Genomic DNA, 19,537 nt, shown 5'->3' on the forward strand with positions numbered 1-19,537 from the left:
TTATTTTACTGTTCAGTTTTTGAGAAAATTATGAATGGTGTAATATAATTTGAGCTGACGTTCCCTCTAATTTTCTCAAAAACTGAACAGTAAAATATTTTTTTTAAAAAAAGCTTTTGCTGCACAAAATACAAAACATTTCGCTCATCCCTTTTTGATCATGAAAAATGCCTTGTATTTCAGTTTTGATTTTTGTATTTTAAAATGAAAATTAAATAACCGCTGGCTTTTTGTTTTTTAATAGCCATTTCTGAAAGGAAAATTGATTTACCAAAAGATACACTGATGTCTGTCTTCACATGTCAGTGATGTACTTGTGTATTTCTGCTCGTTGGCTGCAGTGACAGTAAGTTTCCTACCCCATATTTGCCAATCTAATACTCTGAAATCTTACTAGAGGTACGCCATATGCTTTTTGCATTTGTCTGTGTAATTAGCAACATATCTTCAATCAGGCCCTCCACTGTTCTTAGCTGCAGCCTCATGAATGCACAGAGAGATGAGGGGAGCTAAAACGCTACTGGTGAGGTCCAAATGATTAATGTAATTATATCAGATCTCCTTTTTGCTTTCTCAGGAATTTCTTGGATCTTTTTCTCTGTGATTAACTTTAATGGCTTTTTGTCAATAAAACTAATTGAAAAAGGGTACAATTCAAGTTGTGCTTTGTCATTTTTGTGTTTTCATATCTGCCAGCTGATGTAGCTGCTCCACATTTGAGCCCAGCTGTTCAACTTTGCACACATGCTGCAGCCAAATTAAGACTTCAGATTTACATCAGCCAGAAATAGACACAAGGCATAGTGTGGAAGGTCTGGCTTTGGACACTGTGTTTGTTCAATCTACTGTAGCTTTACATGAAATTACAAAGAACAGGATCAACAGAGAAGCAATTTGATTTTCCTTTTTATTATAACAATATTATATAAAATCAATAGGCTTGTCACACTATCAATGCAACTGATTCTATCCTCTAAATAACGACTCTGTGCACATTCACTTTCTGCTGCCATAAACCCCTGACTTACTGTAAAGGCTGCTGTCATTCCAGTTATCCAGCCATGAAGGCACTCTACAGGTCTATTTTTCCCTGTCTGGTTATCAGTCAAGCCTTAAGCCTGTTGTTTAAGGTTACTGTATTGTTCACATGCAGATATGTCTGAACACACATCAGGTGTATTTGGCTTTCTGGACAAGGTCTCAGGTGCTGGTCCCACAGGTGGCTGAGCTGGAGCTGCACTATGCTGACCTGTTAAGGGACCAGAGGTGGAGAGTCTTGCAGATGTTGCGAGGTTCAGTGTCCCTGCTGTGACATTCTCAGAATTTGGAGTAGCAGACTCTGTACCTCGTCATCCATTCGGCCCTGACAGAAGGAAAGCAAATTAAAAATTAAGGTTTTTCATTGTGTTCTAGTTTGAGCACAGGCAGAGCTCCCATTATGGGCTGTTCAGAACATAAAGGTTTGCCCACTTGTCCTTACAGAGCAGCGGACTGGAACTTGCAGGTTTGCTCAAGGACAGACACACTGGTGCAAACACTGTGATTAATACCACCATCGCAAAGAGATGCCATACAACATACATTGCTAGTAGGGGTGTGCCATATTGTATCATTCATGACATATCCAATTATTTTATACTAAAAATAATTTATATCATAATAATGGCAATATCATGACTTGTTGACAGAGTGACAAACAGTTACACACAGCAACAACAAGCATGGCTGAAGTCAAAGTACAGTGACACTGCTACAGACTCCAAAGAAGGGACAAAGAGTGAGCTGCTCTCTGGCTCAAACTCCTTCTGCTCCGCTTATGTTACAAAATGTGGATAAAAAAAACAAACTTCTATAGTGCCCTTTTAGTGGGCACCAGCCTCGTGGTCACGTGTGTGTTGTTGAAAAAATTGACTTGAAGTCTGAATAAATGCTTCAGGTCACGTTTACACACGTCACACGCTGCTGCGATGCATGGAGCTAGTGCTGACCACTGCATAGATTAAAATGAGAGCCTTTCTGCTGCATGAGACGTGTGAGTGAAAAGCACACTGGACTCCCTTGCAGTTGATACAGAGGGTAAGGTTCAAGAACAAAAAAGGTGCCGGTGTTAAGACCTGATGGGGGCTACCTACGTTCCCTTACAGGTGAGTGATCCCTGAACAATCCCACGTTGCAACCAGCATGACAAAAAGAAATAGCTAATGTGTACACCTTAGTAAAGGATTATGATGATACTGATAGAAGAGTCGAGACCCTTTTCCTGCACCTCTTCTGAAATTTCATCCACTTTGTCTGGTAAGCAGAGATGGAGGACAGCTCTTTATTGTCTGCACTACAAAGGGGGACAAACTCAAATCCAGAGCCGGTGGTCAGGGCCAGAATATGAGTGGCTGCCCAGCCAGTCATACATGGAAAATTTCATTGATTCATTCTGAGACAGTTCTTTCAAACACTTGTGTCAAGTGCACACACATTCACAGATGGGAATCCTTCATAAAATGACCTTTTGAAGCCTCACAAAAAGGTTTGATTTGTGCATGTATGTGTGCATTCAACTGACCTGTACAGCTGACAGTAAATGGGAACGGTATATGGCCACCACCTGTTTGTGCTTTCTCTCCCAGTCCTGCAAAAAGGTCACAGAAAACGTTACTAGTCTTTTGGAAAACATAATACATTTTTCTGCCTTCATACATTGCGAGTGTTAATGTTCTTCTCACCTGGAGCTGCTGGGTGAGTATAGAGATCCTGTTCTGCAGAGCAACTTGCTGTCCAGGGTTACCATGATGGGTAGATGAGGAGGAGGAGGAGGAGGAGGTGATGCCCAGAGGAGGCGACAGAGCTCCAAGCGCCTCCTTCAGCCGAAATACCTCCTTGGACAGCTCTGTTATCTGCACAAAGACAAAGACATCAGTTTGACCACCTTGTGTTTTGACAGCAGTTGTGCGAACAGGACCTCTGATCTCTCACCTTGCGGTCCTTCTCCTTGACCAGGCCCTGGGACTCCTGGATGTCCTTGTGGAGCTGCTGGATGTGGCTGGATTGGGCCTGTAATTCGGCAAGCTGCTGCTGCACCGTGGCCAGCTGGGACTCTGCGACCTGCCGCTCACTCTTGTTAAAGAGAGCCTCTCTCTGCACCTGGAACACCTGGACCAGTAAAACCAGCAGCGGCACCCTGTCACTACAGCAAGACTAGGTCCATGTTTGGTCAAGTCTCCATGTCAGATGCTTGTTGCTTATATAGAAGTGGCAGTAGAACGGGCAGTACAGTTGCTGCTGTAATCAACATCAACAGGTTCATACAGACACACAGAATTGCAGAATTAAACTCTAGGAAATGGGTTTTATTTATGGTAATATTGTTTGGGAAAATACATATTCCTCTAATCTTCGTAAACTTTATGTGCTGCAAAAAACGATTTGTAAGCTTGGCAACTTTCTCAAAATATGCCGAGGTCTCTGGTCTCCAGTTCAGAAAACTGAACATTCCTTGACATAAATATTTATTAAATATGTGTTCATATATAATTCTTTATTGTTGCTCATCTTTTTGCAACTTCCCAACTTCCCAACTATTTCTTGACATGTATACAAAAATACTGTATATTTTTCTTTCTTTTTTTATGTATTGTTTACGGATTTATTTGTTTTTACTGGATCATTGTTTACTGATTAGTGCTCACCGAATGTTTCTTGTTGTCTTTTTTTGTTATATTTTGTCTTATCCTGACACATTTTTTTTTAATTATACTGATTTTCTGAAGTTTTATGAGTGAAAAAATAACAAAACAGAAAGTTTTTCCACTACTTTCTTGTTTAATTGCTTTTAACATGTTCATAGTAAAATCTCGTCCTACACTATGTCTTCTTTCCTGATCTGATGGATGAACACACCCTCTTCTATAATTCCTGTTTTCATTTTCTTGGTAAAATCCAAAGTATCTATTTCCCAATCACTGTTGTCTGAGGTTTTGCTCACAGGAATTCCCAGTTTCCCTTTGATCTTCATACGCCCACAATAGAGTGCAAGCAAATGCAGTAGACAAAGCTGCAGTTAATCTGTTCACATTTGCTTTACGTTCAGCTGTGGTTTTGTTTTGGGGTATGGTGACTTTGTAACATTACCAGCACAAATTTACATACTAGTGTAAAACCAATGGTAAATTCCAATTTTGGATTCCAAACAAGCCATGTTTTTGTAATAAAATCACTTGCATATGTCTCAATTTATGAAGCACATACAGTAAAATCCCATGTTAGGACATCCATGTGGCTTCTTATTAACTCTTGGTGAGAGTTTTTACCCAGTTTACAAAGTGAGAGTCATAATATCTGAATGCCCCAACACTGACAGAGGGGAAATGATTTGTGTAATCAGGAGCCTATGGTGCACATACACAACACTACGTCACTGCATCAGTAAGCACATACAGTATATGGAGGGATCAATAAAACAGAAGGAGGGACTGAATAGAGAAAGTAATACACATATGAATAATGTAGAGGCAGGAAAGAGGCCTTCATGGAACACGGTTCACTTTGTGGCAAACACAATAACATCTAATGTTGCTTTAGATGTCATTAGAGGGGATTGGAGGAGGCAGAAATAATAATGAGCACACACACACACACACACACACACACCTCAGTGCAGGTCTTCTCATGTTTGCGAGTGAGATCATTGAAACGCGCCGTGGCGGCGTTGATCTCAGCCTGCAGAGACAGCCGCAGGGCCTCGTGATCCTCCTTGGAGATCAGACCCTGTTCTGCAGCCTTCTGGGACTTCAGCTCTCTCAGCTCCATCTCCTTCTCACTGAGAGCCTCCTGAGCTGCTGCTGCACCGCTCTCACTGGCCTGCAGGGAGCGCTGGAGCTCTGCCTGAGAATATGTAGAATACACAGTTTGAACAGAAGCTGTTGGGCCAAACTTATTAGCAGAATGATTACTTAAGAAACTCTGAAATGGAGTTGATTTTAAACAGTCTGTACCTGACTGACTAATGCAGCAAACTTTTTATTCTTATTTGAGTAGATTGTTTAAGAGTAAAATCTATACTTTTCCCTGTTAAATTTGGATACATTCATCACACTATAATAATTCCAACCATCTAAGACAGCATGATCACCGAAAACTGTAGTTTGCTTTGATGGAAGGTTTTTAAAGGATTTTTTTAGGGTACAGAATTTACCTCTGTATTGGGAAATGAGTGGGTCCAAAGTACTGATATCGTAAGTAAAAAAAATCATTCAGAACTTTTTGTATAGCTGTATATTGCAAAATGAATGTATAAAATCCAAAGGCACAGACATAGATCAGTCTTATCTTAAAAAAATAAAATAAAATTCCCTGCCAAACCTTCACTTTCTCATGCTCCTCTTTGGGTACTGCATCCTGCATTGCCTCCAGTTTGGCCTCTAGTCTGGCCACCTGCTCCTCAGCCTGACCACGGAGGGTCTTCTCCTCCTGGAGCTCCTGCAGCGTCTGAGCGAGCTGCTCTGATACTGCAGACAGTGCCTCCTTATGTTTGGACAGTGGAACTGCGTCCTTCAGCTGCAGGGCGTCCTGTGCCCGGCCCTCCCGCTCAGCACACAGACAGTCCAGCGCCTGGGCTGCTTCCTGCCTCGCCACTTCTAGCTCTTCTCTCACCGCCGCCAGAGAGCGTCTGGAGTGCTCTGATTGGACAGAAGCATGGTGATTCACAAAACGGTCAGAAAAGTCAGAAAGTTTAAAGGTTTTTCGTTGACTTACAGTAGAAAAACTGCACACCTGATATGACTGAGGGCTCTGAGCTCTCTGAGTGCTCCTCTTCTTCTTCCTCCTCATCATCTTCTCCGCGTGGAGGAGGCCTCAGTCGCTCTAGATCCAGGAGAGCATCATTGAGCCTCCTCGCCACGTCCACCCTCTCCCTGGCCAGCTGCTCGCACTGGAGCCCCAGAGTCACCTGCACCTCCTCCAGCTCCGAGCGGGGCACACACTTCCTCAGCTGCCCCTCCAGCTCTCCCACACGCTCCTGGAGACGCCGGACCTGATCTCCATCTCCTGCTGCTCCTCCCTCTTTCCTTGACGTCCTGCTCTCCGCCAGGGCTGCCTCCAACTCTGCCACTTTGTTGCGGAGGTACTTCACAGTTTCCGTCTCCTCTCCTTCGCCGTCCTTCTCCCCTTCTTGTTTTGTAGACTCTTTCCGGGCCAGAGCAGCTTGGAGTTCCACAACTTTCTCTGTCAGCTGTTTGATTGTGTCACTGTCCTGGCTGCTCTGACCCCCAGCCTCACCCCGTCTCTTAGCTAGCTCCTCCTCCAGCTCCGTAACCCTCGCTCTCAGCTGCTGTGCGTCTTGGCTCGGACCCTCCTCTGCAGCCCCAGTCCCACCACCTGCTGCAGCAGTATCCCCTTCCCCACACTCCACAGAGAGCACCCCGAGGCGCATCTGCTCCTTCAGCTCCTCCAGCTCAGACTGAGAGGAGACCAACTGCTCCTCCAGCCCTCGCAGCTTCTTCTTTAGAGCCTCCACACTTTCTGCATCTGCGCCTCCGCCCTGAGACTTGTCATCACCACTGCAGAACAACACAAATATAATCAATATTTCAAGCACTGGCTTAAACAATAAAATCATCAAATCAATCATATTAATGAAAACATGCCAAACATTACACCATAACCCACCACTAGGGTTTTTTCCTGTTCAATATGTAGATAATCTCCTGAATTATTATGTTTTTGGAGCCGTTTATTTGTCTGTTTGTCAGCAGGATTATGGAAAAAACTGCTGTACAGATTTCATGAAACTTGGTGGAAGGGTGTAACATGGATCAAGGAAGAACATATTACATTTTGGAGCAGATATGAGTCCCAGGACAGATACAGACTGAAGAATAAATGCCATACATCTTTATATCCAGTAGATGGTAGTACAGTTCAGTGGTGACAAATCATAACCAATTCCAACTATACAGTAACTCTACACTATATCGCAGTCCACATTCACAGGTACCAGTAATCCTCTGGGGCAGCCTACACATGTAGTTCCTCAAAATTCAAACAGAAAACATTCATTATGGAGCACTCAGGACAGCAGTTTCATGGGAGAACTGCTACAATTGTAAAGTCACAATTGTAACAACACTTTTTTTTATCTTGGGTATGGAAAAATAAATACACACCTATCTGCAACTAATTATACTTTCACATGCATCCAAATGTGAGCCATCTGCATTAAACTCTATTGAAACAAAAATATTACAGGAAAGACAAAACTTATTTTAATTTTTCAGCATATTGATTATATGTTTTTAAATTAATTTATTTCATTTTAAAGTTTTAGGAAGTTCCTAAATTTACCATTAGAGGGAGCTTGAGTACCATCAGTGGTAATAGTACCATAGTTTGAAAATGTAGGAGTTAGAAGAACAAGAAATATCATGTAATAGAGGTCAAGACGTCATCAAATCCCTGATGTCATGAGTACACATTTTTCCACTGAGTCTGTTCTGTGCAGGAAAATATGCTCAGCACTTTTAAAAATGGGCCTGAAAGAAGCCGAGGTAAAATACTGCTGAGACTATGGAACTGAACGCCTGATCTAATACAGCAGAGTTCAACTGAATGTGATCTGTGATTGCTATTTCAGTCCATTTATCATAAATGTGCCTGAATGTATAAATCAATCGATCTTACCGATCCTCCGCCACGCTGGAGGCCTCGTCTGATGCCTGAGCCTGAGAGAGGCACTCCTGAAGGGCTTCAAACTCCTTCCTCAGGGTCTCATACTGAACTATGGGTACAAAGTCTGAGCTGGAGGTCTGCATGTCGGTGTCATCCTTCTCAAACATCTCCAGCATCTGTCCACGGCACAGAGGAGAAAACTTATGGAGACTGTCACTTTTAAATATTATACCTTATACCGTTTATCAGTCAATGCTGAGCTGTGTACTGTCAACTAAAATTGCCCAGAATTTACATGTAGTGTCCTCAGAGTACATTTGACATTTCTGGGAACAGAGTGCATATTAACGCTAAGCTTGTAAGTGGATGAGTACCATCGACTGCAGGTACTCATTGCTTCAAAGAGTACTCCAGTGATTTAGCACCGTATTTCCATATAGTTTTGGAGCAGATCAAATCAGTGCAGAACAGGCCCTCATATCTTGACTTTTAATCCTTATAAGTCAAGCTCCAAAAATGCTGGATACTCCATTTCCCGTAACAAAACTTGACTATTGTTTCACTAAATCCTTCCTGCCCGGCAAAGTCCCACATCTCCAGTTTGTGACAAAGGCTTTCTGTTATAAATACAGGCCATAATTTATTGATAAATCAAAGACTGTACTGATGTAACCCTGGTGATATCATCCCATGTTATGTTCTCAGACTTGAAGCATCCAAAGCCACAGAAGACACAGTACAACTGTTTTCACAGGCTAAAAAGTACTCCCAGTGCATAGTAAATTGATTTTTAAATCCAATTAAATCATGGTATAACTTTAAATTATGTTGCACCAAACTTTCAAACTGAAATGTACACTTGAGAGGGTTTAAAATAGCTGCCTTTTTGACATAACTGAGCACAATAATCAAGTTCCTCAAAAATAAAGCTAAGGGATAAACTCAACCCAGTTGAGTTTTATGGTGCATCTTTATTTCACTTCATCTGACAATTTGGCCAAGACCATTTCTCAAAGGAGGAGAAGTTAGAGCTTCTCTCTTGAGCCATCATGAGTAGGCTAACTAGGTTTTTTTCTTTTTAGCCATCTAGCAAACAATATAACAATGTAACCTGTTTATCTGGCTAAAATCTAGTTTTAAAAACCCAACAATGTAACATCTGTTAAGGAATACAGAGAGAAGCTGGTTCCCCTCCCACCTTTATACTTACTAGGTCCCAACAAAAGTCATCTTTATTTATTTATTTTAATTTGAGTGTGTGTTACATCAATAAACTTGGATTTACCAAACTGAGATTAGTTGTGAATTGTGTAACAGAGATCTACATAATTTTGAATCTGGATTGACTCATTTTAAACCTAGTTTAGATTAAATTTATCTTTGTTAGTGTAAACCAGTCTATAAGTTATAAAATCTTAGACTGCCCTCCACCATATAAATCACAGCAGGAGGTTTTGCTTCCAGTTTATTTCTAACCATCTTCCACAGACCTGATCTCTCTTTGCTGTCATATGAGACCACAGATTTCCCAGTCTTCTTGACCTGTTTCTCACATAGTGGTGAATGAATCACACCAGAGCAGGAGATTTTAACTCCAACAAACTCAAATAGTATGACCCAGTTGGTGAAGAATTTCTACCAAATGCCCCCATGTCTGCCTCTGATGCTGCTCTATTTATACCTGTATGAACACATCTGCCTCGGTGCATTAGCGTGCAGAGTGCAGCATCATAAAGTTTAAGTGGTCATGACTAATGCTTGAGTCAGAGACATTAAGCTTCTCTTGAACCAGCATCTTCATCTCCTGCCTGGGAACCATTTAATAATCACTTCACTATCAATTTATCCTCCTTAAAGAGGCCTGAGACCGTGTACCTGCATGTGTTTGAGTGTGTGTGAGTGTGTGAGAGAGCAGAATAATGCCTGCCTGTATTAGTGTGTTTATTCTCTCCCTGACCTTACCTGCACTTTGAGAGCCAGCTCAGAGTTTTGTGAGGTAAGTTCCTCTATTTGTTTGCGCAGCTCAGCAACAGTTCCTGGGTCTGCAGGGGCAGGAGAGGGACGGGCTGCGTCCCTTTGAGAAGTCTCCTGCTCGTCCTGAGCAGGAGAGGACCTGGACCGCTTGGAGAGCAGCTTCTCTAGTGTTAAAGTTCAACAGCAACAACAACAAAAATAAATCTGTGTACTTCCTGATGGGACAGACACACAGTCAGGAATGTCTATGTGGAATAACAGGCACACATGCATGGAAGAACATGCATGCTCTCCGCCAGGGTGTGGGAAGTCCATGGTCAAATAGATTGCATACCTGGGAAGTCAAACATTTCATCCATGTCCTCAGAGTCACTGGCCCCGATACCATGACCTCCCTTCAGCTCCTCAAGCAGCTTGTCTCTCTCTGCCTCTGCCTCCTCCAGACGCTGCTTCAGTTGGGACAACTGCAGTGCACATAGACAGGCAGAAATGGTAGTTATAATGAGCAACAGCTTACTCTTCACAAATACGCTGTTGTCTCTGATATAAGTGCGTAAACACAGAGTTCTAATGCACTGGTTACCGACTTGGTCTTAACTACTCTTTCGCTCATGCATTCACACACATTACATTCAAACAATCTGCAGAGACATGAATAATAAGGTTCATTTGCACTGCCTGCAGTACCTCCTCCAAAGCAGAGAGGGCGCTCTGCTGCTGTTGCTCCAAGGCTTTGATCTTCTGGAGCAGACGACCCCTCTCCAGACGAAGCCGTCGAATCTCCTCAAACACCTCCTCATCCTCTGCCTGACACAAACACCCACGGAAAATATAAAAAATAATAAAGTGTGAATTTCCTGAAATATAAAGGACAAACATTAACTGAGCAGAAATCAAGATTTACAGCGCTCACCTGGGCTGGTTGCTGTGTTTCTGGGGGCTGGGGAGAGGGAGAAGGACAAGGGGACTGGGGCTCAGGGGATCGGGCAGGTGGAGCAGGACTCCGGGGCTTTGGAGAGGGTGGCAAACCTTGGATCTTTGAAAGCAAAATACAATAATACTGTACTACAGAGACATTACCAAAAGGATAACTGTAAAATCAACATACATATGGACATCCTTGTATCTCGTGTGCTGCTGTGTAGCACCATACAGGGCATCTGTTTTCAATTTGGGAATCAAAGGACAAAAGTGATGTAAATCTTTTTTGTTTGTCCTGCTTGTACCTCATCTCTTTATTTTAACTAAATAATCTGATAAAAGTCACTCTTTAATTCAACAGTTAACTCATAGATAGAGATGAAATGGAAATTTTGCAATTTTTTCATTCTGCAATGCCCTGTGCATACTGCAGATAAGAAAAGAGCAACCAAAAGACATTTCTTCACATTGTATGCTCAGGTAAAGAGATCTTATCTTTTACAGATTTTGCAGCTCTGGTCATGCCTGACCAGAGCAGATTATCATCAGGAAAACTTTTCCTGGTGCAGGTTTAAATGAACGCCATCTTAAAGACGCAAATAAAATGTGCTTAATTATGAAAGCAACACAACTATTATGAATAAAGCGATGTGCAGAGACATACTGTGTGCAACCAGGGTGATGAGAAGTAGCCGTTCACCATATTCACACAGCAAACATTTTCTTCTGATGTCACCAAACCAAACAAGAATGTGTTTTCCATCGACTGAGATGTTTCTCACAGTACCTGGAGAGGAGAGCGGGGTGGTGGAGGAGCTTTCCGTTTGCGGGGGGTAGTACCCCCTTGCACTGACGAGGCACCTGAGGGGACTTGGGGGGACTGTGTGAGGGTGAGAGGGGTATCACAGACAAGCAGAGGTCAAGCTCAACTTAAAATGGGAGAACGGAGGGAACCACGGTAAGACAAAGGGTCAGCGACAAAGGGGAGCGAAAGCCAACGAAAAGAGAGCAGCACACAAAAACAATGAGCTCATATTGGAAAACATGCACAATATGATCGGCCAAAGTGGGCCATGATCTCATTTGATGGAGTGAGTGATCCAACACAAAGCTATGCAACATTACCTCCTCGCCTGCGCCCTCAGAAGCTTCGTGTGCAGAGTGAAAGGGACACAGAGCAGGACACTTTCAGCCCTAAAGCAATGAGGTTTTCTAACATCTCATTTAAATTAGTACCATCCATGTATCCTAGACCAAATCCACCAAAATCTGCAATTACACAATTAAAACTCATGTGGTGAGGCATCATATGGGCACCAAATTCTCTCCTTCATCTCCTTTTTCAAACTAGCCACACATCTGCTTTCCATATATCAGGAACGTCTTTGTTGGAAGATAAAAGTGGAACAGGCCTTTCGTCTCTCTCTTTCTCTCTCTCTTTTTTTTTGAATCCCACTTCACAATCACACCCAGCTGTCCTCCTGATCCACTTCCTCCTATTACAGTCATCGCCTGGGGGAGCGGAGATACAGCCAGGATCAGGAGAAGCAGAAGCCCTACACTGGGTCTGACGATCTGTTACATGTTGCTGCCACGTGTTTCATATGACGCTGACACTTTATATTAAAAATCATGAGCTGCTTCATTTATTCCACCTGATTTAACATAATTAACTAGGCCTTATTTATAATAATCTGATAGTAGAGAGAACTACACACGCTGAAAAAAAGACTTCGGGCCTCATACTGTACCTGGGGGTACTCCATCCTGCAACATCTGTATGATGTGCTGGTTGCCTGTGGCTACGCTGTAGTCCATGGCTTTGTGTCCAAGGGCATCAACCAGCTGTGTATTGGCCCCGCCTCTCAGAAGAGCTTCTACTGTCTCAATGCTGTCGCTCTCACATGCCAGCATCAATGCAGACCTGCGATTCCAAACATAAAAAAACAATTCAACAGGAAAACAGTATTGAATATGGAAGCATACTGCTGCAAAACCAAGAAACTTTGCTTGTTTGAACAAAATACTATTTGTCTTGTTATACAATGAAACACTTATTTTGATTAAATATATAATACTATACTTTTTATAACAAGGAAAGTGTATTATTTTGTATGTTAAAATACTGTGAAAAATGTTTAACACATCTTATTATAACAGTAAACTTTTCACATTATAACATGTTACTGATCCATTTTCATATTCTGGCGTGGCAGCAACATGCTTCCATAACTAACAATGCATCACAAGAATCACATTCATCAATTTTGTGTCTTAATATGGAACACAGAGTATGCTCAAACCTCTAAAACTCTATTTTCATTTTGCTCAAGGACTCTAAAGATACCAGTCAGGATAACATTTATTAAGAATGAATTGCAGGACAGTCAATATAACATAAAGCATGTGGCAATGAAATGTTTCCACTTGAAAAAATGTTGGTCTTTTCACTTCCTTAGCCGGGGGATAACTCTCCAATTATCCTCTCCAAAGAGACATCCAAGGCCAAACTGAAAGCTGTGGGTCTTTGCTGGAGGTCCTGACCTGCATCTTTCCAAATCAATCCAACACACTGGGGATCTTTTGACACAGACAACCCCAGTGCTGTGAGAATAATCCTGAAGTGGTTATTTTTGTGGTTCTAGCTTAGCTAAGAAGGCTGTTTTATGCCTCAGTCTGCCTCAGCACTGTCTGACACTCTCTGCCGTTCTGTCTGTCCATCCCATCAGTACCTTCCCTGGTTGTCCTGTATGTTTGCGTTGGCATCTCGGCCCAACAGAAAGACGCACAGCTCCACTCTGCTCATCTGGGCTGCTAAGATCAAAGGGGTGGCCCCGTCCTGAAAGACAAATACATGTAATTATTCAAACATCATGGACCAACAACAGAGATATTTGATTATGATGTCTTGTGCACTAGTAAATAAACTCTTCAACCTACCCCATCCTGAACATCAAGATTAGCTTTAAAGTCCCACAGGGTCTCAGTGCAGGACAAGCAGCCACTGACTGCTGCAGGAAATAATCAGAATTACGGTCAATACAAGCAGGGTGTGTGCAGGAATCCTTAAGATTATACTTTCCATACATTTTATGACCTCACTGTCACTTTGGGTAACCAGTTTCACCAGCAACACACTTTATTTCACATTTACTACACACTGCATTTAAGAAAGCACAATTTAACAGTCTAAGCTTGTGATACACTGGCCGCTGTATCAATGCAACATAATTCAGATAGACAGCTTGGAACACCAGTCATCACTCAGAGGTCCACAGTAGATGATGAAGTAGGAGCTGTAGCAGCATTAGCAGCGGTGGGTCAGGATGGTGATGAAGTACAGAAATGTGCGAGAAGAAAAAGGGGCCAGATATATAAATGATGTATAAGCACAAAAACCGGTTTGTACATCTTTTCCCATGCATAAACTGGTATTTATAAAAGATGAATGTGTGCTGAGAATGTGTCACCTCACACAGACCTCAGACCTCTCTGGAAAAATATACATATTTAAAACAAGCTACAAAATTTAGTGCTTCAGAAAATTATGTCGAACACATTTAATTAATTCTTAAGGGCCTAAATTGCCATTAAACTGACTGATCAACTTTTAATACTTTTTAAACTCTGCATGTAATGTACTTACATCATGAAATGCAGCTGAAATCTGTAAACACTACCATGTTCAGGTTGGATGGTAGATACAAAATTTTTGTTATATGCAAAGTACCTGTTATGTAACCAAACTGGTGTCATAATGTAGTTCAGTAACTGTTACCTGCATGATGAAGTGGTGTCCTTCCAATGCTGTCAGTGCAATCTACTGCTAATCTCTCCTGTCAAGGAAAATACATCAAACAACAGCAAAAGATGAACCATTTGTGATTAGTAATGTCTTAAAATTAATTTTTGTATTATCTGGTTAAATTTTACAGCATTTGTTTGCTAATGGTAATGGTAATGTTTCACCTGTAAGAGTCTCTTTAAACACTCTGATTGGCCGTTTTTGGCTGCGAGGTGAAGGGCATGGAAGCCTGGAATCAGTTATAAACAGACATTTATAAAAAATCGATGACACATGTGAATCAACAGCCTTGGCTTATAAGATAAAACCTTTATTTGATAATAAAATACCATACCAGCACCATCAGTGACATTAAGGTCTGCTCCTTGTGAGATGATGACCTCTAGACAGTCAAACCGTCCTCGGGACGCACAGAGGTGGAACCTGACAGAGAGAAGAAGGACAAAACATGTTTTGTTTTGTTTTTTGCAAAGACTGTTCCACCCAGTCCCATCGTGATGGGCTGGCTAATACACTGTTGTTGTTGAATGTAGAAATGAGAATCAGTTTTCATTTGAAATGACTCCCGAGAATTGTTCAGCTCCAACTGCTGATTCCTCTCATCAGTTTATTAGTTCAAGAGAAAGTAGGTAATAAAACATTACGATTTACCAAAAAAGAATCAAGTGCAAATTAAAAACATTTTTTTTTCCTTTGTTCCAAGTGCAACAAATGCTTTTAATTTGCACTGATTCTTGAGTGCACAGCTCAGCAGTACGTTATCATGGCTTTATTCTAATGGTTTGAGACTTTTTAACAAATAGATGCATCTTTTTTTTTATTTGGCTACTGTATTGTAAATGTTGTGATTAAAGTCCCATGTCTTCTTACGTAAATCAAATTTTCCCAACAGGGACAACAAAGCTGAACTGAAGGAGGTAAAGATAAAGAGTTGATCCTTCAATGTAAACTAAACAACAGTACATAAATTTAAAATTAAAACACATTTTAAACATCTACAGCACTAAAATGCAACATGCACGTTAATACAGCAGTAATATTAATCATAACACATAAAATATAATTTTAAAAGTCAAACCAGGAAACTCTTCTTCTGACAGGGAAACTTTTTCTTCCGAATGAGTACTTCTGATAATTGATGTTTTCCAGATGATAGTTTCATACTTTTTCTTGAGTAAGGATCAGAATACTTCTTCCACTACTGCAATTACTTCTAATAACTGAATTCCTTCCGGTGACTAGGAAAGGTAAAAATTAGTTGCCCAACTTACGCCGACTTGCCCTCAGCATCCAGCTTGGTGGGACAGAGACCTTTTTTGACGATGAGTGCGGAGACTTTGTCAGGTTCATTCTGCTCCACGGCCTGCAGGAGCCTCTCATCACTCTTACTCCAGTCCTGACTCTGAGGGGGGCAAAGCCAGAGAACAGGTCACCACCCTGAACTGCCCCAGTGGAAACTGATACCACACTGCTGCATATCTCATAACATACAAACCAACAGATGACTGGACAGACTGAATATAATACAATTAGTTTGTACAACAAACAGTGTTTTCTGTCTGAGATCATCAACAGAATATGAGATACCAATAACAAATTACAATTTACTACTTTTTTTTATTTCAAATTGCATTGTTTTTACTTCCACAGGTAATACAAATGGATATGCAAGAATTGAGGAAAAATATGGCACAGAAGAATTAAGTATCTTGTACCAAAAATATAGTCTAACTGCCTTATTTTCTATAGATTGAATCATAGTCATATAGAAAAATAACAACTGCTCATAGAGGTTTTGCTTTACCCAGGTACATACTGTACATGTTACAGTTAGATATTTGCTTGTCTTACCAAAATCAGGTCTCAGATCTTTGGCATATTGCACACATTTTTCCCAGTGTTGTCTGAAGATGACCATATTTAAATTTAAAGAGAAAGTGACCTTTTCCATCTCGTAAATCCCCACTGTCATATCTATCCTGTTATTTATGGTATGTCCCGCATGCACCATCCATCTTTTTTAGTCACAATAAACTACTTTAAGACATTAATATCAGAAGAGATTAAACAAATCAGTTTCTACTCCTATTCCTGCGAATAGTGGATATACATAGAAAAGATACCTACTGGCAGTGGCAGCAGGCTGAAACAAGGACAGAGCCGCTTCATCAGGCTAAAAACAGGCTGCTGAGGATCCATAATGGCTAATAGGGCATCACACACACACACACACACACACACACAGCTAAATACAGCTACAGAGTACCCAAGCCACTGCTGTCTGTTGACACACACCGTCTGCTTCTGGGCTACATGACAAATCTGCACATTTACATTAGACAGAAAACTCTGCTACACATAAGTTTGCACCAGATACCCTTTAGAGGTCACAGCAACATCATAGTACAGCTCTACATACCAGACAATTTGTGCTATGTTTAAAATCACTCTTGCAGTGACACCGAACAGCTTGACACACAAAAACTCTGACATGCACACAACTGCCCTCACAACAAAGTCTCCCTTTGCAGTGCTCTCTGTCCACATCCAAAACGCTGTCCTATCATCCTGCCTCAGCTGCTAGCAGGGACATATAGCCAGCCTATTCGCTGCATCTCACACACACTGCCACCTCCTTCCTTTTCTCACTGTCCTCCTTTCTCTAACCTAATATTTTTTTCTGTAGCAGGCTTCCTCCTTCTCTCTCCATTAGTTTCTTTTTGTGGCAGGTCCTGCTCGGTACCCCCCTGGCAGCGTCATACTGTGGATCTGTTTCTCTGCAGTTAGAGCAGAGCGGGGCCTGGGTGATGTGAGGACTCAGCAAAAAGAGGAGAGGCAGAGCAGGGCTCTGATCTGCACATTTGGATGGTCATTTATGGGGCAGAGGGGACATAATGAGAAACACAAACAAGCTGGAATGTTAAATAGCCTTTTTGGCTATTGAGTGTATGCATCTCTCAGGTGTAGGAGAGGTTTTTGCATGTGGAAAAGCCTGAGAGATATGTGCATGCAGGATATTTATCAATCTGTCCATATAATAATAATATAATACTGAAGATAGATGACCATCCTTAATATCAAAAGAAAATTAGTTGCCAACTATTTTGATAGTCAATTATCCTATTTTTGTCCACTTTTTGCTGATTCCAGCTTCGTTTATGGTATTAAATGAAGAGTCTCAGTTTGGACTTTTGGTTGGACAAAAAAAGAGACTTGAAGACATCACTTTGGACACTGGGAAATTGTGACTAGCATTTTTCACAAGTTTTTTTTGCCATTTTAAAGCAATTAATCGATCCATCATGAAAATAATCAGCAGATAAATCAGAATGAAACAGCCTTAGTGATAAAAGCATCCTCGGGATCCAAATGCTCAGACCACGTTGTATGGAGCCAGTGGTTGCTACTTCATCTGCTTGTACCAGTGCCCCAGATCTGCAAGGATGCAAGGTCACTGGTCCCTGTTTGTAAATAAACAAGTGGCTGCACAGAGAAGGCAAAAAGTAAACTCTTAAAAATACAGTACATTAGGAAACAAGGTTAACCCCCACATCACAAAGCCCTTGAGAATAGAATCGGGGTGACAGCAGGGAGGTAGGCTAGAGATTCTTTGAATGTGTGTGTGTGTGTGTGTGTGTGTGTGTGTGTGTGTGCGTGCGCGCACATGTAAGTGTGAATAATTGAAGGCTACCTGAGATCTCTGGTTATAGCAGCAGTCTGGAGACAGGCCTGCTCTCCTGCTGCTGCTCAGTGACACTGAATCCCAGTGCCCCCCATACACACACACACACACACACACACACACACACACACACACACACACACACACACACACACACACACACAAGGAGCAGCCTGGGATCTATATAAATGGCTACTTTAATATGGAGCAGTCTGATAATAGGTTAAAACAGAGCTTGTAGTTTCCAATAGCAAACAGGTGTTACTACTTTTAGAAACACCTGTAAAGCACTATGACAGATGGCTCTTATAATATAATATTATTTATTTATAGAGCATCTTTTAAAGTCCATGTTTTAAAGTGCTTCACAAAGGCAGTAAAATAAAACAAACAGTCATAACATCCTCAGGTTTTAAAAGAAAATAGATTAAAACAATTTGATCCTTAGTAGAGATGCACAATAAATATCAGGACCCTATCGAGCTATATTGGTCTATATCGGCGTATATTAGCCAATAAATATTGGCCATAATATGATTTAACAGAACATATAAGTAAGTATGTTTGTGATTTTTTATGTACTTTACTACAAAAATATAAAGGAACATTTGAAGAGTGTTCTTTGTTTCCGTTGTGATAGTGATGTATGTTAGATTTGGTTCAGTCAGAGCTAAGATATATTGAATCATCCATCTTTGCTCACTACATCTTAGCCTTTTTTAACACCCAACTGTGCATAAACTATATATTAACTTCTTTTTAAAATACAAAAATGTGAAATCAGCAGTTATCATGTCAGTATTGGACTTAAGAATCAGATATTATTGGTTATTGTATCAGCTGAAAAAAAAATCAGTATCATACACCCCTGGTGTGTAGATCTTACCTCTGTCTTTTTAAACTTTGCCTTCAGGCTCTTCATAGTGGTTTGATAGCCTTTGTTTTAACAGGAACACTGCAATGAAGAAGACAAAGAGACAAACTTGAGTGTTAATCAAAGTGACAGCTTATTCGGTGTGTTTTAAAAGGAGTTTTCACTCATTTAACTGTGACGCAACACAGCAACATGTGGGTGTGCCAAAATGTTAGGTATACATATAAGGTTAAGTCTTATAGTCCCTCTGTCATGAGGGATGTACCAACAACATGCTAACATAAAGCCTAAAGCAGTCAACACACATCCATGAGGTGAGAGTGCAGGAACACGTAGCCTACCTGTGGAGGACAGTCTTGCTCCAGGTGAGTGTCTCCTCTGTCCCATCAGCAGCAGACTACTGAAGTGACACTGCAGCCTGGCGGACAGCAGGGATGCACCCGCCTCCGTCGTAAATCAACCAATCAGCAATGCGCAAAACGCCGGATCAGCGTTTGATTGGCGATGATGGATGATACATCGTGTCCGTCGCATGTAGCGCAGACAACACAGCGTGGTTCACTTTTTAGCGACGTGTGGTGAACTACAGAGCTGTTATAACGTGTTAGACGGGCTCCTGTGA

The 19,537-nt window shown here is 41.3% G+C and overlaps 1 protein-coding gene across 1 annotated transcript; it reads right to left on the reverse strand.

Moving 5' to 3' along the window:
• Positions 1-37: 37 nt before the first annotated feature.
• Positions 38-19,390, reverse strand: ankrd24 (ankyrin repeat domain 24). The gene is made up of 22 exons (XM_084723073.1): positions 19,257-19,390; positions 18,928-18,996; positions 15,631-15,761; positions 14,694-14,782; positions 14,524-14,588; positions 14,333-14,390; positions 13,495-13,565; positions 13,287-13,393; positions 12,306-12,478; positions 11,680-11,702; positions 10,547-10,669; positions 10,321-10,440; positions 9,968-10,097; positions 9,622-9,797; positions 7,672-7,835; positions 5,767-6,551; positions 5,356-5,672; positions 4,645-4,878; positions 2,971-3,147; positions 2,721-2,891; positions 2,561-2,626; positions 38-1,363 (listed from the first exon to the last, which is right to left on the reverse strand). The coding sequence occupies exons 2-22, from the start codon at positions 18,961-18,963 to the stop codon at positions 1,295-1,297; spliced, it is 3,285 nt and encodes a 1,094-aa protein (XP_084579199.1). The 5' UTR covers positions 18,964-18,996; positions 19,257-19,390; the 3' UTR covers positions 38-1,294.
• Between the last annotated feature and the right edge of the window lie 147 nt (positions 19,391-19,537).

This window comes from Lutjanus erythropterus, chromosome 7 (genome assembly GCF_056507025.1).
Source record: "Lutjanus erythropterus isolate fLutEry1 chromosome 7, fLutEry1.hap2, whole genome shotgun sequence".
NCBI lineage: Eukaryota > Metazoa > Chordata > Actinopteri > Lutjaniformes > Lutjanidae > Lutjanus > Lutjanus erythropterus.

Bases quoted from the DNA above. Each gene is read 5' to 3' on its own strand.
- ankrd24 (XM_084723073.1), bottom strand. From the start codon at position 18,963: ATGAAGAGCCTGAAGGCAAAGTTTAAAAAGACAGAG. The intron at 10,098-10,320 runs GTACTGCAGGCA...TGTGCACTGCAG, and splicing joins CCCTCTCTGCTTTGGAGGAG to TTGTCCCAACTGAAGCAGCG. The intron at 4,879-5,355 runs GTTTGGCAGGGA...ACATATTCTCAG, and splicing joins AGGAGCATGAGAAAGTGAAG to GCAGAGCTCCAGCGCTCCCT.